This window comes from Chiloscyllium plagiosum, unplaced genomic scaffold (genome assembly GCF_037043375.1).
Source record: "Chiloscyllium plagiosum isolate Xiang-an unplaced genomic scaffold, Cpla_swu_hap1 HiC_scaffold_23, whole genome shotgun sequence".
NCBI classification, from domain to species: domain Eukaryota; kingdom Metazoa; phylum Chordata; class Chondrichthyes; order Orectolobiformes; family Hemiscylliidae; genus Chiloscyllium; species Chiloscyllium plagiosum.
Window position 1 is genome coordinate 56991760 of NW_028270161.1, and position 14016 is coordinate 57005775.

At 44.0% G+C, this 14016-nt stretch overlaps 1 protein-coding gene across 1 annotated transcript in view; it reads right to left on the bottom strand.

The window, feature by feature from the left end:
• The window catches only part of eea1 (early endosome antigen 1), a 99998-nt gene that overhangs the window by 53374 nt on the left and 32608 nt on the right, over positions 1-14016 (bottom strand). Inside the window, exons 9-12 of the mRNA XM_043713344.2 lie at positions 13140-13295; positions 12138-12152; positions 10480-10596; positions 634-972 (exon numbers count right to left, since the gene is read on the bottom strand). Of these exons, the coding sequence (XP_043569279.2) occupies positions 634-972; positions 10480-10596; positions 12138-12152; positions 13140-13295 (627 nt within the window). The remainder of the gene's footprint in view (positions 1-633; positions 973-10479; positions 10597-12137; positions 12153-13139; positions 13296-14016) is intronic.

Consider the following 14016-nt stretch of genomic DNA (forward strand, 5'->3'; position numbering starts at 1 on the left):
CCTTCAAAACATACGACCTCTAACATCCAGAAGGAGAAGGACAGCAGATACCACCAGCTGCAAGTTCCCCTCCCAGACACTCAGCATCCTGACTTGGAACAACATCACCGTTCCTTCAGTGTCACTGGGTGAAAATCCTGGAACTCCCTCCACAGCAGCACTGTGTTCTCTGATACCACACAGACTGCAATGGTTAAGGTGGCAGATCACCCACCAGCCTCTCAAGGGTAGATACAGAGGGAGAATAAACACTGACCTTGCCAGCGATGTCCACATTCTGTGAAGTATTGACAACACAAATTAGGCCATGTGCCCCAACTGGTCAACGCTTTTCCATACAAAGAGCTGGAATAATTCTCTCATACAGACTGTGGTTGCTGGAGACAATTGGAGTTTTCAACAATAAGGACTGATAAATTATTAGGTGTAGGTATCAAAGGATAGGGAGATAAAGGATAGGTCAGCCACAAAGTAACTGAATGTTGCAGCAAGTTTGAGGACTGGAGGATGCACTAACATTCCAAAATGCCCTTATTGTGAAACAAGCATTCTACCCCTCTGTCTAAAATCAAACTGTATCAATGCAGCACTGGAAACCTCTCAATTCCCTGCCACTGGACAGTATAGCCTCACCTGATTCAGCTCATTCTGCAGCTGGACCTTTTGCTGCTCCTTCTCTTCTCGCTGCTGCTGTGTCTGTTTGAACTCAGCTCGAAGCTGGTGGTACTTGGCCTCCACCTCCGACAGTTCTCCCCTCAGTTTCTGGCTCGTCTCCCCAGTCTGACCCAATTCAGTGTGCACTCTTTGCATCAGTGTCTCGGCGGTAGACAGCTTTGCTTGGAGCTGCTTGCAATCGAGCTCCCTCTCCTGTAAGCTGGTCTCCAAACTCTTCTTACTTAAAGATGCCTCATTCAGACGATCGTGCAGTTGCTGGAACTCAACTTCTTTTTTGGATAGATTTTCCGAAAGTTTCTGAAATAATGTGGTTATAAATTTTCATTGTATCGCAGTCACTGATTGTCATGGTCTGCACAATATTATTAGAATGATAGTGTTGATTGTACTACTTGAGTAGTAATCTAAACAAGTTTAAATCCTGCCTCAAAGGGGCCACAGTGAGTGATTCTGTAACTGGACCTGCAATCCAGAATTCAGAACTCGGAGTACAAATCCCATAATGGGAGGGATACATTTAAGTTCAATTAAGTAAACCTGGAATGAGAATATATCTGGAAGGTCAAACATTAAATTACTGGATTGTCGCCTTCAGGGAAGCAGATCTAATCACTTGTACATGATTAGGTTGCTATGTGATACACTTTAAATAGAAATCTCCCAGCCAGCCATTCAGATGTAACAAAGATGATGATCTTATAGAATAAATGCTACCTGGCTAGACAAGCCTGCATTCTTGAATGAAGAAAAGAGCAGTTTTAAAGCTTGAATGCCATTTAGCTTAGTTTAGACATAAAAAATTGGTGAGAGTTTAAAAAAAAAAGAGACAACATGGCTGCAAGACCAGCCAAAACACAAAAACAAAAGGTTCATGAATGCACCTTAAGCAAGAGATTCTCCTACTCTTACTGAATCCACGTGAACGCTAACGTGACCCTCTGAACTGGGCACACCATTCCATCAAATCACTGGAGTTCATAATAGCTTACCACAACTTTCTCAAGGACAAAGGGCAAGAATTGCAAATCCCCAGAAAGTGGATAAAAATCAGATTTATGCTGAATACAAACTGAAATTTTAATAATTAACAAGTCTTGGTCAAATATATCACCTGATTTGTTTACTAAAACTTGAGGTGAATTATACTTGCAGAATTACATGTAAGATTTTGTAAATTTTTGTTAGAAATAGAATCAGTCTGAACACTGGGATACAGATAGCCTCACACAGGGCAAGATGAGAGACTTAAACAATCCAGGTCTTTTTCAATATATTAACTTCAGTTGCATCATACTGTCAACGTCTGCTACAAATTCTGTGTGATACGATCTTATTCTCCACAACCACCTGAAGGTGCAGCACTCCAAAAGGTAGTGCTTCCAAATAAACCTGTTGGACTATAACCTGGTGTTGTGTGATTTCTAACTTTATTAAAGCAGTTAGACGCTGCTATTTTCTGGGTCTGAAGATTGTTAAGGTGCAAAGATGACCTATAGTAGAATGATGTGCTCTTCCTGTCAGATGTGGGCGTTTAGGGAGAATTTTCATATTACTGACGATTATGTCTGCAGTAAGTGTCTTTGGTTGCAAATCCTATCGGATCACATGGATTGTTTGGAGCAGCAGTTAGAGGCAATGAAGACTTGACAGGAGTGAGGGAGTTGATGGATGGCAGTTATAGGAAGGGATAAAAACCGCAGATACAGTCAGGTAGGTGGGGTTACCTCCAGGAAAGATAGGAGAGAGAGGCAGGCAGGTAGTACAGGAATCTCCTGTGGCTATCCCCATCTCAAACAAGTATGCTGTTTTGGAAAATGTAGGAGGTGATGGACTGTCAGGAGAATGTAGCACAAACAGCCAAGTTTCTGCTATCAAGACTAGCTCTGATGTAACAAGGGGTACGTCAGTTCTAAGCAACCCATTGTGATAGGGGACTCTCTAGTTAAGACACAGACAGACGTTTCTGTGGCTGGCTGTGAGAAATCAGAATGTTGTGTTGCTTCCCTGGTACCTGGATCAAGGAGATCTCTGAGACAGTGCAGAATATTCTCAAAGGGGAAGAGGGACCAGCAGGAAGTTATTGTACACACTGGAACTAAGGACATAGGAAGGGAAAAGGATGAGATTCTGAAGAGAGAATATGGGAAGTTAGGCAGGAATTTTAAAAGGGAGGCCCTCGAGGGTAGCAATATCTGGATTACTCCCAGTGATACAAGCGAGTGAGGGTAGGAATAAGAGAATAAAGCATGGCTGAGAAGCTGGAGCAGGGGAGAAGGGTTCACATTTTTGGATCACTGGAACCTCTTCTGGGGTAGAACTGACCTGTACAAGGAGGATAGATTGCACCTGAAGTGGAAGGGGACTAATATACTGACAAGGAGATCTGCGAGAGCTGCTCGGGTGGATTTAAACTAGTAAGGAGGGGAGTGCGACCCTGGGAGATAGTGAGGAAAGACTTATACAGTTGGGAAATCTGAGACTTACACAGTTGGGAAAAGGAACAAGTCAAACAGTCAGGGCAGGCAGGAACAAAGCAGAGAACAAGGTACGACTCATAAATTACACTGCACTTATTTCAATGCAAGGGGCCTAACAGTGAAGGCAGATGAAATCAGGGCATAGTTAGGAACATGGGACTGGAATATCATAGCAATTCCAGAAACATGGCTCAGGGATGGACAGGACTGGTAGCTTAATGTTCCAGAATGAGGAGAAAATGAGGTCTGCAGATGCTGGAGATCGGAGCTGAAAATGTGTTGCTGGAAAAGCGCAGGTTAGGCAGCATCCAAGGAACAGGAGAATCGACGTTTCGGGCATAAGCCCTTCTTCAGGAATGAGGAACGTTTGTCCAGCAGGCTAAGATAAAAGGTAGGGAGGAGGGACCTGGGGGAGGGGCGTCGGAAATGCGATAGGTGGAAAGAGGTCAAGGTGAGGGTGATAGGTCAGACTGGGGTGGGGACGGAGAGTTCAGGAAGAAGATTGCAGGTTAGGAAGGCGGTGCTGAGTTCGATGGATTTGACGGAGACAAGGTGGGGGGAGGGGAAATGAGGAAACTGGTGAAATCCGAGTTCATCCCTTGTGGTTGGAGGATTCCTAGGCGGAAGATGAGGCGCTCTTCCTCCAACCATCGTGTTGTTGTGGTCTGGCGATGGAGGAGTCCAAAAACCTGCATATCCTTGGTGGAGTGGGAGGGGGAGTTGAAGTGTTGAGCCAAAGGGTGGTTGGGTTGGTTGGTCCGGGTGTCCCGTGGTGTTCTCTGAAACGCTCCGCAAGTAGGCGGCCTGTCTCCCCAATAGAGAGGAGGCCACATCGGGTGCAGAGGATGCAATAGATGATGTGTGTGGAGGTGCAGGTGAATCTGTGGCGGATATGGAAGTTTCCTTTGGGGCCTTGGAGGGAGGTGAGGGGGGAGGTGTGGGCGCAAGTCTTGCACCTCCTGCGGTTGCAGGGGAAGGTGCCGGGAGTGGAGGTTGGGTTGGTGGGGAGTGTGGATCTGACGAGGGAGTCACGGAGGGAGTGGTCTTTACGGAATGCTGATAGGGGAGGGGAGGGAAATATATCCTTGGTGGTGGGGTCCGTTCTCAGTTCCACCAGATAACTCCACTGGATGTACTCCCAGGAATATCCTCCCTCAGTACAGTCCACACGGACCCCACCACCAAGGATATATTTCCCTCCCCTCCCCTATCAGCATTCCGTAAAGACCACTCCCTCCGTGACTCCCTCGTCAGATCCACACTCCCCACCAACCTCCTCTATATTGGGGAGACAGGCCGCCTACTTGCGGAGCGTTTCAGAGAACACCTCGGGACACCCGGACCAACCAACCCAACCACCCTGTGGCTCAACACTTCAACTCCCCCTCCCACTCAACCAAGGATATGCAGGTCTTTGGACTCCTCCATCGCCAGACCACAACAACACGATGGTTGATGGAAGAGCGCCTCATCTTCCGCCTAGGAACCCTCCAACCACAAGGGATGAACTCGGCTTTCACCAGTTTCCTCATTTCCCCTCCCCCCACCTTGTCTCCGTCAAATCCATCGAACTCAGCACCGCCTTCCTAACCTGCAATCTTCTTCCTGAACTCTCCGCCCCCACCCCAGTCTGACCTATCACCCTCACCTTGACCTCTTTCCACCTATCGCATTTCCAACGCCCCTCCCCCAGGTCCCTCCTCCCTACCTTTTATCTTAGCCTGCTGGACAAACTTTCCTCATTCCTGAAGAAGGGCTTATGCCCGAAACGTCGATTCTCCTGTTCCCTGGATGCTGCCGGACCTGCTGCGCTTTTCCAGCAACACATTTTCAGTATTGTTCCAGAATACAAATGCTACAGGAAGGATACAAAGGGGGGCAAGAAAGGAGGGGGAGTGGGGTTTTTGATCAGGGATAATATTACAGCTGTACTGAGGGAGGATATTCCTGGGAGTACATCCAGTGGAGTTATCTGGTGGAACTGAGAAACAAGAAAGGGATGATCACCTTTTTTGGATTATAGACCACACCCCCCTGCCCCCGCAATATTTGGCAAGAAATTGAGAAACAAATTTGTATGGAGATCTCACTTATCTTAAGAATAATAGGGTGGTTATGGTAGAGGACTTTAATTTTCTAAACATAAACTGGGACAGCCATAGTGTTAAGGGTTTAGATGGAAAGGAATTTGTTAAGTGTGTACAAGAAGATTTAGTACGTGGATGTACCTATTAGAGAAGGTGCAAAACCTTACCTACTCTTGGGAAGTAAGGGAGGGCAGGTGACTGAGGTGCCGGTGGAGGAGCACTTTGGGCCAGCAACCATACTTCTATTAGCTTTAAAGTAGTGGTGGAAAAGGATAGACCAGATCTAAAAAGTTGAATTTGTAAATTGGAGGAAGGCTAATTTTAGCGCTATTAGCAAAGAAGGCGTTTGGAGGCACATGCTTGCAGGTAAAGGGATGACTGGAAAATGTGAAACTTCCAAAAGATGAGATAACTAGAATCCAGAGACAGTATATTCCTGTGAGGGTGAAAAGAAAGGCTGGTAGGTGTAGGGAATGCTGGATGACTACAGAAATTGAGGGTTTGGTCAAGAAAAAGAAGGAAGCAGATGACAAGTAGACAGTAGAAATTCAGTGAATCCTCAAGAGTACAAAGGCATTAGAAGTTTACTTAAGAGGGAAATCAGGAAAGCAATTTAGGGACATGAGATAGCTTTGGCAAATAGGCTTAGAGAATCCAAAGGGATTTTATAAATACATTAAAGGACAAAAGGGTAACTAGGAACAGAATAGGACCCCTCAAAAGGTCAGCAAGGCACCTATTTCTGGAACCGCAGGAAATAGGGGAAATACTAAGTGAGTATTTTGCATCAGTATTTACTGTGAAGGAGGACATGGAAGATATAGAATGTGGGGATATAGATGGTGACATCTTGAAAAATGTCCATATTGGAGGTGGTGACACTGGATGTTTTGAAATGTATAAAGGTGGATAAATTCCCAGGACCTGATCAAGTGTACCCTAGAACTCTGTGGAAAGCTAGCGAAGTGATACTGGGCCCCTTGCTGAGATATTTGTATCATCAATAGTCACAGGCAAGGTGCCAGAAGACTGGAGATTGGCTAACGTTTGTGCCACTATTTAAGAAAGGAAAAGCCAGGGAACTACAGACCAGTGAGTCTGACTTTGGTGGTGGGCAAGTTGCTGGAGGTAAATCCTGTTTCTCAGGATTCCGTGTATTTGGAAAGGCAAGGACTGATCAGAGATAGTCAACATGGCTTCCTACATGGGAAATCATGTCTCTCTAACTTGATTGAGTGTTTTGAACTAACAAAGAGGATTGATTAGGGTAAAGTGGTGGACATGATCTGTATGACTTCAGTTAGCAGTTCAACAAGGTTCCTCAAAGTAGATTGGTTAGCAAGGTTAGATCACACTGAAAAGAGGGAGAATTAGACATTTGGATACAGAACTTACTCAAAGACATGAGACAGAAGGTGGTGGCGGAGGATTGCCTTTCAGACTGGCAGCCTGTGACCAGTGGTGTGCCATAAGGTTCATTGCTGGGTCCACTGCTTTTTGTAATTTAGAACATAGAAGAATACAGCACAGTACAGGCCCTTCGGCCCTCGATGTTGCGCCGATCCAAGCCCACCTAACCTACACTAGCCCACTATCCTTTATATGCCTATCCAATGCCCGCTTAAATGCCCATAATGAGGGCGAGTCCACCACTGCTACTGGCAGGGCATTCCATGAACTCACGACTCGCTGAGTAAAGAACCTACCCCTAACATCTGTCCTATACCTACCCCCCTCTTAATTTAAAGCTATGCCCCCTTGTAATAGCTGACTCCATACGTGGAAAAAGATTCTCACTGTCGACCCTATCTAAACCCCTAATCATCTTGTACACCTCTATCAAGTCACCCCTAAACCTTCTTTTCTCCAATGAAAACAACCCCAAGTGCCTCAGCCTTTCCTCATACGATCTTTCTACCATACCAGGCAACATCCTGGTAAACCTCCTCTGCACCCGTTCCAGTGCCTCCACATCCTTCCTATAGTATGGCGACCAAAACTGCACACAATACTCCAGATGCGGCCGCACCAGAGTCTTATATAACTGCAACATGACCTCAGTACTCCGGAACTCAATTCCTCTACCAATAAAAGCCAGTACGCCATATGCCTTCTTCACCGCACTATTTACCTGGGTGGCAACTTTCAAAGATCTGTGTACATGGACACCAAGATCCCTCTGCTCATCCACACTACCAAGTATCCGACCATTAGCCCAGTACCCCATCTTTTTGTTACTCTTACCAAAGTGAATCACCTCACACTTAGCTACATTGAACTCCATTTGCCACCTTTCTGCCCAGTTCTGCAGCTTATCTATATCCCGCTGTAACCTGCCACATCCTTCCTCACTGTCTACAACACCTCCGACTTTCGTATCATCCGCAAACTTGCTCACCCAACCTTCTAACCCCTCCTCCAGGTCATTTATAAAAATGACAAACAGCAATGGTCCCAAAACAGATCCTTGCGGAACACCGCTAGTGACCGCACTCCAAGATGAACCTTTGCCATCAACTACTACCCTCTGTCTTCTTCCAGCCAGCCAACTCCTAATCCAAACCTCCAACTCACCCTCAATGCCATACCTCCGTATTTTTTGCAGTAGTCTACCATGGGGAACCTTATCAAACGCCTTACTAAAATCCATATACACCACATCTACCGCTTTCCCCTCGTCCACCTCCTTAGTCACCTTCTCAAAGAATTCAATAAGGTTTGTGAGGCACGACCTGCCCTTCACAAAACCATGCTGACTATCCTTGATCACATTATTCCTATCCAGATGTTCATAAATCCTATCCCTTACAATTCTCTCTAAGATTTTGCCCACAACAGAAGTGAGACTCACCGGCCTATAGTTACTAGGGTTATCCCTACTCCCCTTCTTGAACAAGGGAACCACATTTGCTAGCCTCCAATCTTCTGGCACTACTCCTGTAGACAACGAGGACATAAAAATCAAGGCCAATGGCTCTGCAATCTCCTCCCTTGCTTCCCAGAGAATCCTAGGATAAATGCCATCAGGCCCAGGGGACTTATCTATTTTCACCCTTTCCAGAATTTCCAACACCTCTTCTCTACATATCTCAAAGCCGTCCATTCTAATTAATTGTGACTCAGTATTCACATCGACAACAATGTCCTGTTCCTGAGTGAATACTGACGAAAAGTATTCATTCAGTGTTTCCCCAATCTCTTCAGCCTCCACACGCAACTTCCCACGTCTATCCTTGACTGGACCTATTCTTACCCTAGTCATTCTTTTATTCCTGACATACCTATAGAAAGCCTTAGAGTTTTCCCTAATCCTACCAACTAAGGACCTTTCATGTCCCCTCCTTGCTGCTCTTAGCTCTCTCTTCAGGTCCTTCCTGGCTACCTTATAACTCTCAATCGCCCCAATTGAACCTTCACGCCTCATCTTTACATAGGCCGCCCTCTTCCATTTAATAAGGGATTCCAATTCCTTATTAAACCACGGCTCCCTGACACGACCCTTTCCTCCCTGCCTGACGGGTATATACTTATCAAGGACACTCAATAGTTGCTCCTTGAACAAGCTCCACATATCAATTACGCCCTTGGCCTGAAGCTTACTTTTCCAAGCCACACATCCTAAGTCAAAATGTTTGTATATATGTTTTGGATATGAACATAGGAGGTACAGTTAATAACTTTGCAAATGACACTAAAATTGGAGGTGAAATGGAAGGTGAAGAATGCTATCTTAGTGTACAACGGGATCTTGATTAGATGGGCCAATGGGGTCGAGGAGTGACAGATGGAGTTTAATTTAGGTAATTCTGAGGTGCTGCATTTTGTAAAGGCAAATCAGGGCAGCACTTATACACTTAATGGTAAAGTCCTGGAGAGTGTTGCTGAACAAAGAGACCTTGGAGTGCAGGTTCATAGTTACTTGAAAGTTGAGTCACAGACAGATAGGATAGTGAAGGCGGCGCTACATATGTTTTCCTTTATTGGTCATAGGAATGAGTATAGGATTTGGGAGGTCATGTGGCTGTACAGGACACTGGTTGGGCCACTTTTAGAATACTGTGTACAATTCTGGTCTCCCTCCTATAGGAAAAATGCTGTAAAACTTGAAAGGGTTCAGAAAAGATTTACAAGGATGTTGCCAGAGTTGGAGAATTTGATCTATATGGAGAGATTGAATAGGCTGGGGCTGTTTTACCTGGAGACAGAGGCTATGGGGTGACTTGATAGAGGTTTATAAAATCATGAGGGGCATGGCTAGGGTAAATAGACAAGGTATTTTCCTGGGGTGGGGGAATCCAAAACTGGAGGGCATAGGTTTAGGGTGACAGAAGAAAATTTAAAAAGGGAATGAAAGAGCAACTTTTTCGATGGAGAGGGTGGCAAGTGTATGGAACGAGCTGCCAGAGGAAGTGGTGGAGGCTAGTACAATTGCAACATTTAAAAGGCATCTGGATGGGTAGATGTCTAGGAAGGGTTTGGAGGGATGTGGGCCAAGTGCTGGCAAACTGGAGTAAGTTAGTTGGGATGTCTGGTCGGCATGGACGAGTTGGACGGAAGGGTCTGTTTCCATGCTGTATATCTCCATGACTCTTGTTACAACCCTCTAAGCCACGGCAAACAATTTCTCCCCAACTCCCAAAACCATTCATGATTTTGAACGTATCAACATTGCAACTTCTAAACTTCCCCCTGCAGTAAAGGGAACAATTGCACCTTCTCCGGTCTCTCCAAATAACTCAAGTCCTCCTCATCCTTGCTACTATTCTGGTAAATCTCCTTGACATCCTCTCCAACTTTAACTGCTGTGATGCCTAAAATGAAGGATAGAACTGGAAGCAATCTTTGAACACTGTCCAGGAGTCTTTATTTACGGAGATACGTTTTACAAACGGCACCTTCTAACTTGACAATCAACATTTATCTTTTCCAACTTATACTGCTTTTTCAATATTTTCCTACTTTTAGGAATACATTGAATTCTCAATGTATACAATTATTCTCATTCTTTATGGTGTGGCACTTATATTTGAACAGATTGTACCCTGACCTTATCTTTCATCTACCACTGATGCCCTATTTGGAGACTGAAAAAGCACCTCTACCCTTACTTACTCAAGGATTTGATGAATAATATGTTTTTAATATGATGAGAACAAAATCTCAAGCACGCAGCTCTGCACAAGATATCACAATTTACTCAGTAAGGACTCTTGGCCTCCAACACAAGGCACTTCCCTCACCTGGTTTTTCTTTCTCATTTCCTCACACTCTTGCCGGACCCTCTGCAGCTCCTCGCATTGTGTCGTGCTCTCCTGCTGCTTTCTGGCCAGTTCCCCGCTCAGCTCAGTTATAGATGCCTTGAAGCAAAACAAAACAAGACTGACGACCCAGATTTGCAGAAGTTACTTTGTAAAATACGCAGGGAACAAATAAACAAATGCAATGCTGTACAAAAAGGTGGAATTGAACAAAACCCAGACACCTGTATTCCCCCTTTAAAACTCAATTGTTCAGCTGACACACTGAAGTATTTTCAGAGACGAGAGCTGAAAGTAGGAACAAGAGGAGCCCATTCTGCGCCTTCACCCTGTTGAGCTATTCAACTGGATCATGGTTGACCTGTACCTCAACTCCAATCTTCCATAAGACTTTCCCAACTAACTCTTCAATCGCAGATCTGACATTTGTAATTTTCACACAGCTGGAAGAGATTTTTGGGCGGGGGGGGTGAATAGTTTGATTTTCACTGCTGTTTGTGCTTCATGATATCACAACCAAATCACCAGGTTCTTATTTTAACATTATGCTCCCTTGTTCTAAAATTGTAATTTTTCTATAAATCAGTCAGTCAATCATTCATTCATGGGCAAGATCAGCTTTGTAACTGATGTTCAGATAATGGGCAGCCTTCTTGAGCTGCTACACTTCAGGGAGATCCATGATGTTTTCAGAGAAGGAGAATTTTGACCCAGTGACACCAAAGGATAAAGTGAGTTACGATATAGAACATAGTTCCAAATCAGTGGTTTGCAGAAGAACGTACAGGGCTAGTTAGGTCCAATCTTGATCCTATGTGATTTTGTTAAGTCCAGCAATGAAAACCAAGAATTGGTTGAAAAATCACAATGTTTTGCAAAATGTCCAAAATCCATTTTTAATTGATCTATAGCAATAACTGATGGTGTCCACAAATTAAACCCAATTACAAACTCTCAATATTGTTTAAAAATAGGATTTCCTGTGGCATATCTTCAAATACATTGATCAGAGTTAGACTGCTCCTGATGTCTAACTCTGGTGTGAAGGGAAACCTGTTGGGGTGTAGGATATAGCCACCACACAGTGGTATAAAAATATCAACGAACCCTGCTATTACAGAATCCAGAGCTCCATGTAGCTTCAGTTAAACTGAAGGCTGTGAGATACTGATTCTAACAAGAACAAGTGCATAGATCTCAGCTTTAGATCAGGGTGGCTTGCTGAGTGCGAATGTAATGTTAAAGCATCCTTATTAGTCCCAAACAATTTTCACATCCGTGACTCATCGCTATGGGATAGATGAAGAGCCACCCAAATTCTCAAGTGCGAAACAGAGCTTCAGAGTAAACACTTGGCAATAGGAGCATCCTGTGAGAAAATCTCAACACTGTGCCTCATACTTATTTTAAAGTCAGCATGACCTTCATAATCATCATTCTGCCCACAATATAATACAAGAGATGTTGCTTTTGAAATCAAGTGATGGAAATTTTAAAACAAAATTGCACCAAATAAAGCTGCCGTGAACCAGGAAGATGATTTTAGAAATCAGTGAAGCACAAACACCAAACCGATATGCTGCATAAGGTGTGTTAGTTGGGAGAGGATCGTGCTCAAATGGTATAGTGTGAAGATTTACCTCAAGTTTAAGTTTCTCCATGGGGATGCAATCAGAAGAGAAGCAGAAAATGAAGAATGACAGCATGGAAGGCACAAACAACAAAATTACACAATGAAAACATCAACATTGAGTCCAACATTTAAACAATTCAAACAATGATAATGGGAAGGAAGTAAACACATCAGGCAAGTGGATGATGGATGGCAAAGCTTCACACCGGCAATGACCCAACAGATTCACTAGACATATATGATTCAATTATAGCCTAACCAACCACCCGGTACCTGATTCGAACGGGTGCAACACTGGCTTATTGTCCCATTGAAGTCATGTGTTCTCAATCCTATTGCATGGATATCACACACTGTGGTTCAAACTGCCTACTTACTTACTTATACACACCACACACACCACGATTAAACACCTAATGAGGTAATGGAGACATCAGAAATATGCTCACGTCACACTCGGAGGTAAAAGCAACAATTCAATTGCACAGCCATTTAGGAATACCTGGAATGCACTATCGGATGGTTGCACACACTATAAATGGTGACTTTCAAATTGATATAAATGCAAAAAGGAAATAAAAAGATGCAGGACTATAGAAAAAGAAGTGGGGAGTGGTACAAATTGCACAGCTAAAGGGTTACACCCAAAGCGTTGACTTCTCCACCTCCTGATGCTGCCTGGCTTGTTGTGTTCTTCCAGCCTCGTGCTTGTCTACTTTGGATTCCAGCATCTGCAGTTTTGTTTGGTCTCTAGCTCTTTCAAAAAGCTGACATAGATGGGCCGAACTGCACCACCCTCCTGCTGCAAGATTCCATCAGACTGTTCAGACACCAATGTCTTCACAGACAGTTAACTAACTCTATCACTGTTATTTTTCTTTTTCTGGTGCTAGCCAAACGTATATCAATTGATGAGTGTAAAGGGGCAGTTTTAACTAAATACATTGGGTCTTTATCTCAATCAGTTGGCTCAGGAAATGCTGTCAGACAGGTATAGATGTAATCTTACCTCTGCTGTGTTACGCTGCACCTTTAGCCGTTCATTTTCATCTGTCAGTTTATCTGATCGCCTCTCCTGCTCAAGACTCATCTGATCCATCAAGGTCTGAACCTGTACCAATTCCTTTTTCAGAACTGCTACGTCCTCCAGTCCAGGCCGCTGAAGCTAAGATCCAAGCACAGTCTCAGTCAGTACTCCACCCAAGGTTGGGCAGGAGGTATGTGTAGTTTTTATTTTATCTCCAGTCAAATACAGACCAACTAAACCCAGAGGGTCACATTTAGGAATGAGACATTAAAGAACAGATCCAGTGTCAAAATGCGTTTTGGTTCATGTCTCTTAATCCTGAAGATTCTCTATTTTCATTACGATTCAGCTTGGAGATTACACAGAACTTTATTTAATCCTTAATTTCTCTGGTTAAGATGACTTTCCTTTTTAAAGAAGTCAATTCTTGGCATGTTACATTTATAGTCCATCTCTAGCTGCCCTGAAAGAATTGATAATCAATCACAGAGCAAAACTGGAGCCACGTGGTCCAAAATCCAATATCAGAAGAGAATAAGATATAGGAGAAATAAAAAGTACGCCATTCAGCCCCTCCAAAATGGTCCACTTGCGTTTCTGTCACTGATAATCCTGGACTCTTGTTGGTTGATTATCTGTCTAACTCAGCATTGAATATATTCACTGACCTAGCCTCCACTGCTGTCTGGAAAAGAGAATTCCAAAAACTGGCAACCATCGGAGAGAAACAATTCCTCCACAACTCTTATCTAGAACGGAAGACCCTTAATTCTTAAACAGTTTTAGATAACACAGAACGGGCAACAGCTACATTATCCCCAATGCTGGGGAGATACCATACTGGAGAGCCTGTGTGGAC